The sequence below is a fragment of the Clinocottus analis genome, unplaced genomic scaffold, assembly GCF_023055335.1.
Source record: "Clinocottus analis isolate CAN_PGR_092001 unplaced genomic scaffold, fCliAna1.0.p SCAF_19, whole genome shotgun sequence".
NCBI lineage: Eukaryota > Metazoa > Chordata > Actinopteri > Perciformes > Cottidae > Clinocottus > Clinocottus analis.
This window is the reverse complement of record NW_027175920.1, coordinates 11,229,488-11,246,255: the sequence shown is the minus strand read 5'-3', so window position 1 is coordinate 11,246,255 and position 16,768 is coordinate 11,229,488. Positions and strand designations below refer to the sequence as shown.

General features: G+C 43.2%; 1 protein-coding gene across 1 annotated transcript in view; it reads left to right on the top strand.

Annotated features, from left to right (window-relative positions):
• Positions 1 to 16,768, top strand: part of snx29 (sorting nexin 29) — a 116,754-nt gene that overhangs the window by 49,241 nt on the left and 50,745 nt on the right. The window contains exon 15 of the mRNA XM_068583558.1: positions 10,032 to 10,135. Coding sequence (XP_068439659.1) covers positions 10,032 to 10,135 — 104 coding nt within the window. The remainder of the gene's footprint in view (positions 1 to 10,031; positions 10,136 to 16,768) is intronic.

The following is a 16,768-nucleotide window of genomic DNA, read 5'->3' as shown; positions in this document are numbered from 1 at the left end:
GTAACGCTGCACTTTTCAGCACTTTTTTTTTTCGACGTGTGAATCCGCTCCGCACAGTAAGGATCACAGACTTTAATATGCATGGGGTGTACTTTCTATATGAATAACAAATCGTGTACTGTAGACGAAGGCCACTTATACTGCAGTGCTTTTGCTTTGGTAGAAATGCTGTCTATGAATATGTCACCAGCATGTCAAGAGGTTATGCACATGTTAATGTGCAGACAATATTTCATGCATAACTAAATATAAATGCCTCTATGCTTCGCTGTAGGTCCTTTTAAATCGGTGCTTGTTGTTTGTTTTTGAGTCGTTTCTGAGTAAAAATATGGCGCGTGTGACTTTTGAGTAAACCAGTTTCCATTTCGCATTCGATTGGTTCTGTAAATGTGTGAATTTTGTCTCAGTGAATGCTTGATATGTCTTTTAATAGGATGCTGCAGATTTAGCTGCTATGCTTTCCAGCTGAGACGTTTTTGGGTCAGTCTCTTCTTTTTCTTTCTAATAATTGCTTTGATCATGGCAATAATTAGGTTTGCTTCTCGCCCCCCTTCTCAAAACGCAGACGTCAGCAGAGGCAGGCACCTGCTCTCTCTCACACACACACACACACACACACACACACACACACACACACACACACACACACACACACACACACACACACACACACACACACACACACACATCTCTCTCTCTCCCCCAGCCTTCAGTACACGGTGGCATATCTTTTTAAGACACACTGACAAGAGGTGGAAAGTCAGGCAACGAAACAAGTGAAGCCCTGTCAGGTCAAAGATTTAAGGGAAACTCAATCTTCTAACCGCACACAAGCCGAGATAATGTTATTATTATTTTTTTTTTTAATAGAAGCTTCACTTCACCGGGCAAAGAAACGATAATCACTCTGTTGAACTAACTGTTACCTGAGCTGGGAACGTTGCGACTTATAAAACGGCGAAATTAAATTACAAACCCCCCGCAGTGTTTCTTTTTCTTATCATAGAATCATGTTATGCAGTAAAGTTGGCTTTTGGAGGTGGAAGTTATTTGGCAAGTTTCTTTATTTCTTTGCTTGTTTTTAAGGTGCTAATGATGTTGAATTCCTCATCACGCAACATTTGGGCAACATAAAGTAATTTATAAAATTATTTTCCCTGGGTTTGAGTTAACGGCAATAACTCCACATTATGTTAAGGTGAAGTGAATTTACAGTTGGCAGGAGAAAAAAAAAGTTTTTGTATCAATAATGTGATTTAAAAAAAAAATGGTTTGGCCCACCAGAGAAAAATGGCTTATTTTTCTGGGTTCTGAGCTTCTCCTGCAGAAAACTTAAGCCATCAAGGTAGTAAATATGTCCCGAATGAAGAAAGTTTTTCCACAGGTTTGATTTAGGGAAATGAGATTTTGCACGGCAGAGTTGGAGAAATGAGCCGCGGCGTGGAGTCTGCATGTGTGTGTCTGTATTCGCCCCATGAATGAGTGAAACGTGGGCTTGGTGTGCGTCTGTGCATGAATGATACAGACAGGGACAAATGCATACTGTAATCCAATTTGTGTTCTAATTCTAGTTATTAGAATTCATGATTAAGCCCTCAGCACTTCCTATAAATATGAATTAAATCATTCCACTACACATAATCCAAATATTGATCCCCCTCCCCCTACACGAGCCGTGCCCCATCTTATCCTTTCTGCCGCTCGGCAGCCTCGGCGAGTGTTCGTGTGATGCTGCGAGGTGTGAAGGCTAAACAAAGGCTGAGTACTTCAGATTAGAGCCCATGATAAAAATGAAACTTTAATAATCCCTACGGGGGAAACTGGGTCATTGCAGAAGGGAAGAATAGGAGACAAGAAGAGAGAAAACGGAGACTCTCAGATAACGCAAGTAATTACTAGCAAAGGACATACCGTGCCGAGGGTAAAAACGCAGGTTACGTTAAGATAGCACATGCGTGTCGGCAGCAGCGGGGTGGAGCGCTTGGACCGGGTTTTATAACACATGCTCCAAACATATGTTCAAAGATGAAAGCCAGCCATCCACAGAGTAGTTGAGGCACGCGTCTGACGAAGCAGAAAAGCTACGAAATGATCTTGTCACAAAGACGCGCCACGTGTTGCAGCTTGTTCGAGTCACAGCGACGGGCTCACTCGGATTACGCGCTTGTCCAAACAATCACTCCGCTGATTTGATCAGTGTTGCCGTAGACGCGCGGTTTGATTGCAGGCTGAATCTGTCATTATAACCTCGGTGTAACATAATCAGATTTAATCGTCCGCGTTCTCATAAGAGCGTCACATGAACTTTATTGATCCTGGCAGCTAAATTGGGTCATTACAGTAACGGCGATTAGAGGTGTGTGTGTGTGTGTAGGAATGAAACAAACACACTTTTTAATGCTCTGTTGATTCCTGAAGGAGAAAGGACGACCGTGTGACCTTTGAATCGTGGAGGACATGCTCCTCACACTCAATGAATAAGATAAACATATTCCAAAACATTCTGGCTGTTTTACGTCCACTTTCGCTTCTGTCACCATTGTTCACATTTCTTTTCTTTTTTTCCACCAGAGCTTCTTAACAATTTCCTTTTTGCGTCGTGGAACAATAGTGTCCATCAGTAGGATGATCAGAAACGATCAAACATTGTGGCGTACTGACAGAGTATGCGCTTGAAAAAGTTGAGAAGAATGGTTTATGAATGCAGTAGAGAACACTTATAGGGATCTTGGTTACAGTGATCATCCTCTTTATTAGTTGAAAAAGCTTTGGGCTGAATCATTCCTCTACAAATGCTGTTTAGATAATGAGCTTATTGTTGTAATAAAGTAGTCTACTTACAGTGTTCGTTTTGGGTCAGTATTTGGAAGAAAAAAATGTTAAAACTACAGAGATTCTATTTTTTTTAAACCCGTTACTCCCATTGTACTGTTGTACTGGAAATGCATTAATGAAACCTGTGGTTCCTCCCACGGTTGGAACTGTTTTGTATGGTTAACCTGCATCTTTTGACAATACTATTCCGTATTTCATTAGTTTTCATTCATGCCAAATGGATGGTAATCTGCATGAGAAAAAAAATAAAAAGGAGGCAAAACATGGATTATATTCATCCTCCCCTCATCGTGATGCTGAGAGTGAAAACAGTAAAGCTGGAGGCTGTAAATGAAAACAAAGAGCTGAAAGATGCTGAACGGCTACATACACGTAGCTTTTAAAGAGCTGTATTGGTAGTGGTAGTATTGTGTTGATAATATTCACAACAAGTCCTAAATCACAAGGAGACTTTCAACATGTGTTGCACTGACTGTGCCGAAAGTTATCACGGACAAAATGTGATTCTGGGTGTGATACGACCAAACACCCTGTTGATGTTGTCTTCCATTACTGCTCTGCATGAGTCATGCCCGTCGTTTGACGCTGTTATGTCACCAGCCCTGTGACATCTCCTCTTGTTACTATGAATGGCTGGTAAATCGGAAATGTTTGTCCATTAGTATTCCTCACCATCTGCCAATGTCTGATTTTACACTTACAAGTTATATTCAGCTGATTGCTTTGAATCCAATGAGACATTGTGTTAAGGCAGCGCGCTGTCCAAACGTATAATCAAGTAAAATCAGGACATTTTGCACCTTTATATATTTACAGGAAGAACACTCTCTTTTGGATTTCTTTTTAAAAGGTTGGGGCATTATTAGACCTGGTGTGTGGTGTGGAAAAAAGGAAATTCTGGGCCAGAAGAAAAATAGTTTCGACCACTTTTCACCCTTTTGTGGGATGCCGGGCTGGGAGCTGGCGGGGGCTGGCTCTGATTGGAGCTATTCTGGACACTTCCAAGAACAGAGCTCAAAGAGCACCCTCGAAACGAAAGTAGAGCACACACACAAACAGCCAGATGGTGTCAAAATGATAGGTTTGTGTGTGTGTGCGTGTGTGTGTGTGTGTGTCCTGGGTATATTTGTATACATACATGGCTCTGATTTCTGTGTGTGTGATTAAATATTCAATTAAAACATGAACATAGTTTAAATCCAGCTCATTTCATTTGTTAAATAGTTTACCCAGAAGAGGATCTGATGGTTTCACATTCGGATGCATCAGAACATTTGGTCATTTGTTCACATTTCTTGACTTTCTTTAAGATCATAATTGGGACCTTCGATACCTTCCATGCCGCCCAAGTCAACTCAGGAGAGCTGTAGAAAGGTGTGAGCTAGATACTCTGGTGTGTGTGTGTGTGTGTGCGTGTGTGTGTGTGTGTGTGTGTGTGCGGGCGTGTGAGATCTCGCTGTTCTCCACTCAGATGATGAGCCTGGCCGGCACAGAAGCTCCCTGATTGGAGCCATCAGAGCGAGAAAAATAGTGATTTCCACACGTGTTGCCTCACGTGCTTTAGAATAAAAACCTGTTTGTCCGGTGTAACAGCGGTGAGCCGGCCTGATCTGAATCCTTTTCTTTTTTTTGTTCATTATCAATACGCGCACACAAAGGCCTCAGTTATCTGAAGGAGGGCAACGCGATAAATGAGCTATGAACGATTAGAAAATGAAGGAAGATTGTTTTTGATTAGTACTCGTTAATTAACTCAGACGGCTGACTGTTCCCTAGCCAGCACATCACCAATGTATGGCCTGACCGCGTGATTAACTCAACTGTGTGTGTGTTTGCGTGTGTGTTTGTGTGTGACGAGGCCCAAAGACATTTCGTTTTCTAACCCCTGATTTTTTTTTTTGATCTTGTAGTTTTATAATGAGAAACAAATGAACCTTGAACCTAAATTTGCTGTCGTTTGCCTGCATCTGTAAAGGTGTGTGTGTGTTTGTCTGTGTGTGTGTATGTATGTGTATGAGAAAACCCTTTATATGCATGTTCCCATTGACATGCATGGCGTTAAGTGGCTGGGCTTCACAGCAAGCAGGATTGGTGGCATGGGACCGCTGGAGCACAACACCGCAGCACGTTGAATTGAATTGAACAGCAATAAAAGATTGATAAGATGGGGTGGAAAAAAGGAATTAAAGGAGAGATGTGAGGAAGACAATGAGGAGGAGGATGAAGGAAGGAGGAAGATTTCAAAGGTGAAGCGGGTGTGGAGAAACAGGATGAATGAAGGTTGCATAAATGAGCACAGGGTGTACAGGAGTTTGAATGAAAGATGCAACAAAGACTCGCAGAGGGGGGAAAAAAAGAAGCCAAATCAATACTTCAAAGACGAGAGGACTCAACAAAAACAAGGACATGTTTTATGAGCGAAAATGGATAAAGGAAGGTTAGGGGCACGAGAACTGAAAGAACAAAGGGGATGCGAAGCAGAAAGCTGGGAGGGATGGAGTGATTTCATAAGAAGAAAAGATACGCAGGACGAGATTCGGAAGAGCCCCAATTTCACAGTGGTGTGAGTGCCGCTACACGGAGCGCTCCACTTGATTGCACATTAGTCCCATTGTGGCGGGAGGCCTGCGCATGTTTTATTTAGCAGGCTTGCTCCGCCTCGGCTGGCCGTTTTGTTTGTTCTCCAGCCCCGCCGTGTGCTCGGGGGTCGCGGAGGCAGAGCCACGTCTCCTCGCTGCTAATGGACGGAGCAGCGCTAGTGAAGTGTGTCGGCCCTTTGCTCTGTCGAAAGCCTCCACTTTGGAGAGAGCATTTGAGGCTTTTCTTGATTTCACAGGTTACAAAGTCACTTCCAATGTGAGGATTTCCGTGCGCCTGCCTTCTTCTTGTTCAAGAGGAACGTTGTATTTGAACCCGCTGCTAGTAATTAGTTAACAGACTTTGTTTATGTACACTCTTACTAGCATCCAATGCCAACAGTTGCCCATTCACACACATTTATACACTGATGGCACGGTGTTGGGGTTCTGTATCTTTCCCAAGCACACCCAGGATTAACTTGGGATGACGTAAATCCGTCTCTGTCCTAGCCCGAGGTCGCAAGAGAGAGAAAGCATCACAGTTCTGTGGTGAATCTTTGTCTTAACCTCCAGACCGGCAGGCAGGAGGCAGTTTGCAGCCCTCAACACGTCTGATATATACGAGAAAGCCTTCGCTGCAGACTGCAGTTTGTTCCGGAGGCTGTGATCGCCATCTGCTCTGCAGTTCAGAATTAGAATCGCGTTAATCTGCGAGCGAAGACTCCAGAAATGTTGAGGATGTATGGAAAAATAGGAAAAAAAGAAAACGATCAGACGCCATTGTTGATAAACCTGACCTCTCTCTGAAACGGTGAAGGTTTGTTTTCCTCATAAAATACACCTCGGGAAGGCCTTTCAACGCAAGTATTGGTATTTTCAGTATTGATGGACAGCTCTTGCTGCTTTCCTGGCTCTCTAAAGATGCTTCGCTCCACCTGTCTGTATTGTGCGTGAGATCTTTTGTGTTCTGAGGGGAATCCGCACCGTGCTCACTGTAGATCATTATCTATGTATGATAGCCATCTTACTGCTGTTTTCTCAGCTCTGTGCTACTGGGAGTCTGAGGCAAAACCCAGGAAAACAAAGAGATGAAGGTTTTAAGGATGGTAGGATGATTGGACAGTGGATATATATATATATATATATATATATATATATATATATATATATATATACACACACATACATACATACATACATACATACATACAACTACGGCAACACAAGATATTTAATGTTCATAAGATCCTCTTAGCGCGTCAATATTGTTTAGCCATCAGGTCAACAGTATATCATTGATACTGTGTTGGTTCTCCTCTCTCGGGATAAGATATATGAAAAGGCTTTTCTCTGTATAATATTTACGACAGTTATAGTACATGATGACATCTGTCAAGATGTGACCCTCATATGATTCCTGCATGCTATATAGGTGTCATTCTGAATTGAAATTCAATAGATATGTTTGTGATTTCTAGCCTCCCTTAAAAAGGGAAAAGTGCTGCTATGAATAACACATGACAAGTTGTTTGGCACAAGAATCCAGGGATGGAAGATTTTTATTGTTTGCCGATTGTAAAGCAATTGTAAAGCTGGGTGTGACGGTTTGAACACTGAGTCCTGTTCCTGGAATATTCCTGTGTGTGTGTGTGTGTGTGTGTGTGTGTGTGTGTGTGTGTGTGTGGAGCTGCAGCCACTGGCCCGTGTGTGTCCGTCTCCCAGCGGACTCCCCCACTAAACTGGCTAATTATCTCACACACTGTGATCATTAGAGAGGCTCCTCTGGAGAGGTACACACTCAGGTGGAAGCCCATGGGGGATGCACACTTATGGGAATGGGACAGTGCAGCACAAAACACACACACACACACACACACACACACACACACACACACGTATAATAACATCTGATACACTTTTTGCAGCATCTTGCTGGTATGTAGCTCAACATTTGGGCCGTTTTTTACACACACACACACACACACACACACACACACACACACACACACACACACACACACACACACACACACACACACACAGAGACTGATTGGGGTTGCCCACTCAGATTGTAGGCAATTATTAACACTCTGAGAACTCCAAACTTTCCAAAGCAGTGAAAGGACTGTGGGCATGTGGGTAGGACACCTTGAAGTACAGCTGAGCCCCGTCAGCTCGCACACACACACACACACACACACACACACACACACGGCTGCTCGGGAGCGTTGCTCAGTTCGTTTTGCTACGACAGACCAGCTGTCTGCGACATTTCCCCCCTTCTCTCTCCGATTCACCCTCACCTCTCTCTCTGTCGCTGCCCACACAGCCCGTATACGTTTCATTGTTATTCAAGAGCCTATCACTGTGACAGGTAACAGAAATGTAACCTGAACACAACACGACAGCGAGAGCAACCGTCAGCAATTGTGTGTGCGTGTGTGTGTGTGTGTGTGCACGCATGTGTGTGCGTTTGTGTTTGATTTGCTGCCTTTTTGCCATAGTTTCCATTTATTTTGTGTGTGTGTGTATTTTTTATAGTATGTATATATTTTCTTTGTGTGTGTGTGTGTACAATAGTTGTCGAGGCTATTAGGCTGCTGACTGAGGTTTACAGTTCAGTGCTGTTGGTGGGCCAAAGATAAGCTTAGGGATTGCTGTGCTACCGGGCCCTTTGCAGGAGCCATAATAAAGCATTTCTGTCAGCCTCTGTATATATATATATATATTGTGTGTGTGTGTGTGTGTGTGTGTGTGTGTGTGTGTGTGTGTGTGTGTGTGTGTGTGTGTGTGTGTGTGAGAGGGAGTTCATGGGTATATACAACCTTCTATACGTGTGTGAAGGTTGGTGTGTTTGTGTGTGGGTGTAAAACCTTCTTGCTGTGCCAGTAATTGTCGTTTGTAGCACGACTGAACTTTGTTGGTTTGGTTTGACGTCTGTATCTCTGTATGTGTTCATTCTATGTGTGTATCCGTGGTATTCGTCTATTAAGGGGTCCAAATTAATACTAAGAGTATAAATCGACTAGCTGACCACTCATTTTTAGATAATCAACCATTTTAACAGAATTTTCTTAATTAATCAAATACAAATGACAATTGTGGTGCGCAGACTTTTTCAAAGTGAAGTGCAATTCACTAATTTAGACCCAGAATATGGTTCTCATTGTCGGTGATTGCCTCTTCTGATTTGTCTATCATATCCGTATCACCAATAAAGGCGAACAATGTCAAAAAGAATATTCTTTAAAAATAAATTTAAAAAAAAACTGGTAATGATTTCCATTGAGCTTGTGAAAAGTGGCTTGTAAAGGTGAAAGGGTCTCGATTCCTGCTGTAATTTAATTCCCTTAACTAGTTTTGCCAAGTGAAGCCTCAAACCCCCCTGGAGTCACGCTGGTACCCGGTGCCTTTCAGTAGAGCAAAAAACAAATGCAAACATTGTCTGAGATATAACGTGTAATGAAAGGACTAAAAGTTTTGCCAGGAGTCTGTGTCTGTATGTCTGTGCGTGTGTGTGTGTGTGTGTGTGTGTGTGCGCACCCCACGAGGCTGCTATTATCCAACCGTGCTCTTATTTTTTGTAACCGTACCTGCTATTGATTCTCAGCAGCTGTTCCTCATACAGGCCCGTCTATATGAACTACAATGAGCCTCCTCCATCAATACCGCCTCTCTCTGTCTAGACAGCCACACACTTGCAGTGGGTTCACATTGTTTATTTCTAATCACAGTCTGTATGTTTTTTTTTTTTTTATTAATTTAACTCATCCCCTAAGTGCCTTTGGACATGCTGAATTTCTACCTTTGTACTTTATTTCCCTTTCAGCTGTACGGTGGCGGTGGTTCAGCGGCATTAATTTACTTTTGCGGTGGTGGGAGCAATCTGTCTCCCAACCGCCAAAAATGATACAGAGCCCCGACTTCTGCTAAGTTGTGCCATTCTTTTGCTGAGGGAACCCGATTAGTTGATGTTTATGGCCTCCGATGCGGCGCTTCAGGCTCCGCAGTGATGACTTCAGCTGGTTAGCGAGCTACGGTGGCGCGATGAAACAATAAGCTCGGCCTGAAGGGTCAGAGTGAAACAGGCGATGGTGAGAGTACGGGAGTTTATCATTTTGAAAAGAACAGTAAGAAGTTTCCTCAGAAAGAAAAGTGTGTGTGTTTATGTTTGTTTGTTTGCTGCAGCATCTTTTAATGTGTATATACAAGAGAGTGTGCGTGCATGTGTTTAAGCATTTGTGTGTTATGGGTGTTCCTCTGTGGGTGTCTGTTTGTTTGACTCGTATCTACTTCAGCGTGTGACATTACTTAAATAAAATGGAAATTGGTGGCGGCTCTTCCCTGGCTGATAATGTCTACTTTATATAGATCTGCCGCTCCCTGCCGCTAAAACCAAAGCATCAAACTGCAGCAGGTGTGACAACTCGCTACGGAAGACGACACGATGCTCATAATTGGCATAAAACGCGCTGTTTCTAATTAGCTGTGACGAGAGTTCCTCGCAGTGTGTGTTATCGAAGCGCCACGTATCTGTACATCTGTGTAAACATAGCGGTGCTCTCTCTCCCTCTATCTCCCTCCCTCTCTCTTTCTCTCTCTCTTTTTCTGCCGCAGCCATGTCAATGTTGCCGAGTGAAGACCAGGCTCCGGTCCCACAGAACAAGTTCATGGGTGACTGCGAGGAGCTGGCCGCCAGCTATGAACGCAAACTCATCGAGGTGAGTGCCGCCGCTCTTAGTTCTCTAACTGATGTCACTTGAAACTTTGCATTGACGAATACTTTTCATTAGGGCATTAACAGCTTAAAGGAAGAATGATAAGAAGGATTGTTTTGGCCTTGAGAGAGCCGTGGTGGGGAAAAAATCCTCACAACGGCACTCAATCTAAATAAAGCAGATAATTATACTTTATGCAGCTGCATTGATCTAAAACTCTTAACAGTGCCAAGAGCTATTCCCTGAGGTTCTTCTCAAATACATTGATATTGTTGCATGGTGTAAATCCTTATGTCAAGTTTCCTGTCAGATCGACCAACCTCCCAGTGAGAGTGACAATTGCGGAGGAGAATAACGTTCAACATCTGTCTTTTCTAATGGTTAGTGAAGTGTGAGAGGCGTCCACATGAATAATTCATCCGCGGTTTTATATTGCTTTAATAAGAAATAATTCCAGCCTGTGTCACTTATTTATGCACATGTTTATGTGGTACATCTCGAACGGTGTTTACTTATTCATTTGTCCATTTGCTTGGCTGTCGGCCTCGATCGGGCCGTCACAGCGAAGCCTGGAGGACCGGTGTGTGGGACACTGTCGCACCTCTGCCGCTCTTCTGGTCCCACGCCAGCCAGGCTCTGACAGCTTTGTTCGAATGAGAATGTCACGCAGGACAAAAGTGTTTTTCCTCGTCCCTGATGTGCAACAAGCCTTCTCGCGGCAAGTGATGTCAGTGAGTGTCTTAACCTCAGAGGAAGGGGAACAGGAAAGATATGCAGCAATCAGGAGACACAAGATGTTGTGTTTAGTGACCACCACCCATGTTTTCAGCTACCTGGTGTCCCAGGAGTTGCCTTGATATTCAGGGTGCCCGTGTGTGTGTGCGTGTGCGTGTGTGTGTGTGTGTGTGTGTGTGTGTGTGTGTGTGTGTGTGTGCTGCTGTCGGCCCGGAGGTGAGGATTCAAAAAATGTGTGATTTACATGAGCAGCTGTCAGCAATCCTGATTCAGCTGTCTGGCTTCAGCGACTGAAACAAAATGTGACTCACCAGGTTATTGATTTTTTTTTTGGGAAATGTCACATCGAGCCTTGTTGGATAACTACAGGCCAGCCAGACACAAATAAATATTGGACAGGGCTCAGCCTTCATTAACCTGGGAAACACGCCCCGTGTTTGTGACCCAGTTCAGTTTTAATTGAATGATGCTAATGCGTGGTATTGATTTTGACTTTGTTTCTATTTGAGCTAAATCTCAAGGCGCTCTCTGCTCTTTCCGTCTCGTCTGCCTGGGGCTCTGGGTTGGGGCTCTGGGTTGGGGCTACAGGGGTATTTAAACAGAATAGAAAGTTGACCCTCATGTCAGTAAACGGCCGTCCAAGAAGTCAGAAGTTGGGTGTAACCTTTGCCACAGTCGTCGCAAAGCAATGTGATTTAACCAGCAGGGCTGGGTGAAGACTTTGTGGAGTCTCCCAGTGTTTGTGTTTTGATCCCGCCCATAGACACATCAGGTGATCCGTAGTGTTAGTGTGAGTGTGTCCTTCCTCTCTTCACACCTCCTGTGATCCGGGTCTTTCACACACTTTTATTCCCGCCGGATTTCTCTTTTATTTTTCTCTTCATCACTGCTTCCCTTCGTCTCAGCTGAAGATCGTAGCGTGATTAAACCGCAACGACTTGAGGAGGAAGCGTTTATTTTTACTCTCTGATGACTCCAGAACCTTTTCTTCTCTCCTGCCGCCTTCTTCCTCGCTTCTTCATGTCCATCACTCCTTCTTCACCTGTCCGCTGCAACTGTGAGAAAGCGATATGAGTTCATGGATGCGTGCTTTACCAGGTGCGCAAGGTCTTCGCCGGATGAGTGGGATTCCTCACACGGATCTGCATGGATGTCGGATCTAAGTGGGTTTAAAAAAGCTATCAGAGTGGGAGGGCACTTTCACACATCCCAATAGACCGGCGCTTGTCTTAAATGAAAGGAAACACAATGAAATGATGAACAAGGAGAATGAGTGAAAGACTGACGGATGCGGAGAGAGATGAAAGCAAAGAGAGAAGAAAGTGAAACTACAACAACTCTGGAGGATGGAAGCATGAGCATTTTAATTTTCAGCTTTATTGCGTGATGTTTTTCCTCGTCTGTGAGTGATAAAAAACAAATTACATAATGCAGTTAACATGTCCGCCGAGGTTTCTGAGAAACACCAAAACTGCAAGTCATTGATCTGTGAGGCTCCAGTGATAAGGAAACAATGGGCAGGTAGTGATGCAACACATCCTCTTATCAGTGCACACAAGCTGTTGGTGTCCGGCTGAAGTTATACAGAAGCTCCCCTCCAGACTAATGGGCCGGAGAAGCTTTCACACTCACCAGCATGTGACTGTTTTGACATTTTTAATTACATTCTAATTCAATTATGAAACTGAAATGATAACGGCGTGGAGTTGGCATTTGGTTATTATTATTGCATGCCGTGCCCTTTGTTATTGAACGATGTCAGGGTGTTGGTAATATTGTTATTGTCAATATCCTTCAGTTGTCGTAGACCACATTTGCAAAAGAAAGAAAGAAGCCACAGTCAGCATGAGCTGAAAATAATGGAGGGAGTGCTTGAGAAGGATTTCCCAGCGAGGGAGTTTGAATAAAACAGAGACAAAGGGAAAGCTTTACCTCTCCTCAGGCTCGTGAGATTTTCCAACTCGTGTGGAATTTTTGACGCCACTCCAAGCTACTGCGAAACGAGACGTTCAGGGACTCCTCTCGAGTGAAGTCAGCGTGTTTTTGTCTCTCTGAAAAACAGATTTAAACCTTTTGAAGAACTAAACTGCTAGTTAAAAAAAACAAAACAAAGGAAAGTTCACGGGAAAAGACGGGAAAATAAATAACTACTGTGTGTCTGACTGATTGAACTATGAATATGCAACTACATGCATAATTGGACTGTGCAAACTAATATTGTTATGTAATTTGTCCATTTAGCTTGTGAACAAAATGCGATACGATGAACGTGTTCACCATAATACAGGCCGGATGAGAGATGGGATGAGTTTCTAAAAGGCAGCTAATCTCAGCAGCTGTTGTAAAATAACCCTCTTAAACCTCTGCAGAGGCAGTGTGTTATGATCAGCCACTGCTATGGAACCGTATACTCTTACTGCAGACACCTGTGAGTCATTAGATACTGCCTTCAACATTTATGTTATTTAGACTTAGAAGGCATCTTGCATTTGATATTGAGGCATCATTACATCATACGGTGCTGCCATAAACTGACTCGTCTCCAGCTCAAAGGCTGGATAACCCAAATTGTTTATCAGACGTCTGATTCACATCCAGTAAACAAACTACATTAATGTCTAACTACACTGGGAGTCTTGTGACTATGCAGTTACAATTACAGCAGATGTTGTTGTTTTTGTTCCGGTTTCCCATGGTGTTTTTTTCTTAATATATTTTTTATATCTGCTGTGTTGTATTGATAAGAAGAGGCAAAGCCCTTTTTGGAGGATGAAGAAGAGATATGGGTCAAAACTTCCAGTGGGATCAGGGATTCTCCCTTTGATCCACAAGCTCATTAATTAACCATCAACAACATCAAGAACAAGAACAACAATTACAAGCCACCGACTCAGTCTCTCGGAATCTCCTCCGAGGAGAGACGGAGTAGAAAAAACGGGAGAATATGAACAGAAACGCCTCTATGATGCCTGTTGTGTTTGCTGTGTAATGCAAGTGAATCTAACCCTTAAAAAAAAACAGAAAAGCTGCATAATGCATGCGATTCTTCTCAGAATAGTGCAGGTGAATCTGCTTTGAAGTGTTCATGCATGCTCCCAGTACAAAAGCCGTTCTATGGCTTATTCAATTAGCTTTTAGTTGAATTATTGTAGGTACGTACGCGTGTTACGATGTTCAGATTGGTCAAATGAAAAATAAGCGTTGTGCAATAATGGTTTTAATGTTACAATTTGTGGGCATTTAATTATGTGGATGAATCATTAAAGACCCACAGTGCAGTAAAATAATCTCCCCAGTATTAAAACTTAATGTCTCTGCCATGTAGCTTGAAGATGTGCATCTATGTTTAAGTTCATCTCAGCTACCTTCAGTGTTAAGCTCCGTGAGGTAACGGCTGATGTCGTGCTCGTTGCTACACAGTGTGAAGCCTCGGTTATATTTACAAAGGTACGGATGCACGGACATGAGCTGACATGGAAACGTGGCAAACCGCTCGCTCCATTGTCTCCGCCCGCCTGTGACCGCGTGGTTAGAAAATGTTGGATGTGCCCGGATAAACCTACCGCATGGACACCATGTGACGGGCCGTGTCTGACTGTCACTTGCGGTGGCAGCAAGCTTAAACCATTGAAAGTGTGTACAAGTCTAACTTGTTGATTAACAGACTTTTTTTTGTCGTAACCCGCCTTGTAATCTGTTTGCTCCGAACCCTTTTAGTTGCTGTTGCTCCACCTGTGAAATGTTCCTGGTGTATTGTGTCATATGGTTTACAGTGAAAACAGTGTCTGATTCAGCACTTGAAGCGCTAGTTATTATTTATATAAATGCTCCCTGACCTCACACATAATTGGACTAAATGTCATTTCTAGTCAATTTTGTCACCTGCAATGACAACTTTTGCTAGTTTATGTTGTCAGCTCTAGCTAGTTAGCTAACGCTATCTCTTGCTCTCTTTTCAATGCTTCCAGCTGACTAGTTTTGCTACATACATACATGCTAACATGCTAAAACATTGAGGCTAAAGCTGTGAGCATGTAATGCTAAGTAAATAAAAGGTATTGTTTGTGCATTTCGGCATAGAGATTATTTATTTATTAATTTTACTCTTCAATAGCATTTGTTTTGCTTTACGTGTTACTTCAGTTTTTTATACTTATGACAATTTAAAATTAGGCAACGTTGGCTGTGATTGCTGAAGTGTGAACGCCCACAAATCAAACAAAGCGCCGAATGTAACCGCTAACGTTAGCTTACACCCTGATAGCATCCAGGACCAGCGCGCTCAGTGGGGGGAATGACGACACAGCGGATGTGCGAAACATTCCTTACATGTTCGCTCTCTGGTTTTGGAAAGGCAAAACAAAGTCTGTAAACTCTGAGTGTTGCTGTCTCGACAGCCCCATGCGCTCCGCTCCCAACATGCAGAGATACAAAGCTTGACAGACCGGCCATGCCTCGTTACGGCTGCTAACCTGTTTAACAGAAGATCTTCCAGCAACATGCATGCACAGAGTCATGTGGCAATAAGTAAAACATACCATATGCTGCGATTACCCAACATCCATTTAATCCACTATCTTAATACTGGCAAAGCCCCGTCAGTGTGTATTTAAATTCAGGCTCTTGATAGTGAACGTGACTGCTTTTGGAAAGCAAACCTAATCTTAATATTTCTAAATACTTTTGTCACCCGTACCGGAGAACATGCTGTAAGAGAGGGCTTTGGTTCTCAGTGTTCATCCGGTTGTGATGAAAACACCCCAGAATTAAAGCTGACAGACTGTACTTTAACATTGTCATCACCGCGTCGTTTCAAAGTAATAACACTGCACAGCCCAAAAATGTGCGATCCAAGTGCTCATGGAGCTCGCTGTGTGATGCAGCAGTGACAAAGAGCCGCGCGTCTGTGCCACAGGCCAGATTTTTCCTTTTTTTTCTCTCCCATAAACTATTTCTGCCTTTTCTATTGGTCCATCTGCCCCTCTCGTGTGCTCACACTTCTTAACTCATGTCTCTTTGTATCTTTTTTTTCCACCTCAGTTCATAGTGGCCTAGTGGAGAGCACAGCTTGTGATGTCTATATTGGTCCTTTCTCACCCTCTTTTTCTTCCTCTCCTTCCCTCCTCCCCTCCGTCTCTCAGCCTTGTCTCTTCTTGGAGCAGCTGTGCTGAAGTGAGTCAGAAACGCAGATAAAGAGACAAGCTGCTTTTAGATTTACAAAGTAACCCAATTTCGGCCGTATTCTGGTTGAGGTCTCACCCAGTTTAAGATGTTTAAATGAACCTTTTGATGCCCCGCGGCTGGGTCTCCCTTCTGCCCCGAACGGAGAAAAAAAGAAAGGCGTTTTCCTTTTCAAGTCGCGGTGTCCTTGCCCAAATGGTCCTGGTTTAACACGAGCGCTGAGAACCTCCTGCCATTATTAAGCTTCATGTAAAATCACAGTACACGATAACCTATTCAGAAGATGTGAACATGTAATTCTTTAAAGAAATGCTTGACGTTGAATTGGAAAGGAGACAAGCGCCCACGCTTTCACTTGAAGAAGTATTACATTAAATATTTCCAAAGACATATTTATTTCTGAAAGAATTAAATTAGACTTTTGGACTGTATTTGGAGGAGTATGTGGAAAGTGAGTTATGAAATGATGTGTGTATATGTTCCAGATTAAAATAATTAGAAAGAATGCTGAATAAGAAAAGAGGATGTGTGTTAGTATTTCTGAATGTTGTGCGTGTGTTGTCATCGGTGGCCGGGTTCATCAAAGAATGTCACAGTAACATTGCCACCAGTCCGGCTCATGATCTCCTTTGCACTGCATGTCATCCCCTCTTTTATGTTTCCACTTGCTTTCTCCTTGTTACCGGCAACAATGAGTGAGCATTTTTCGTTTAAAAGATT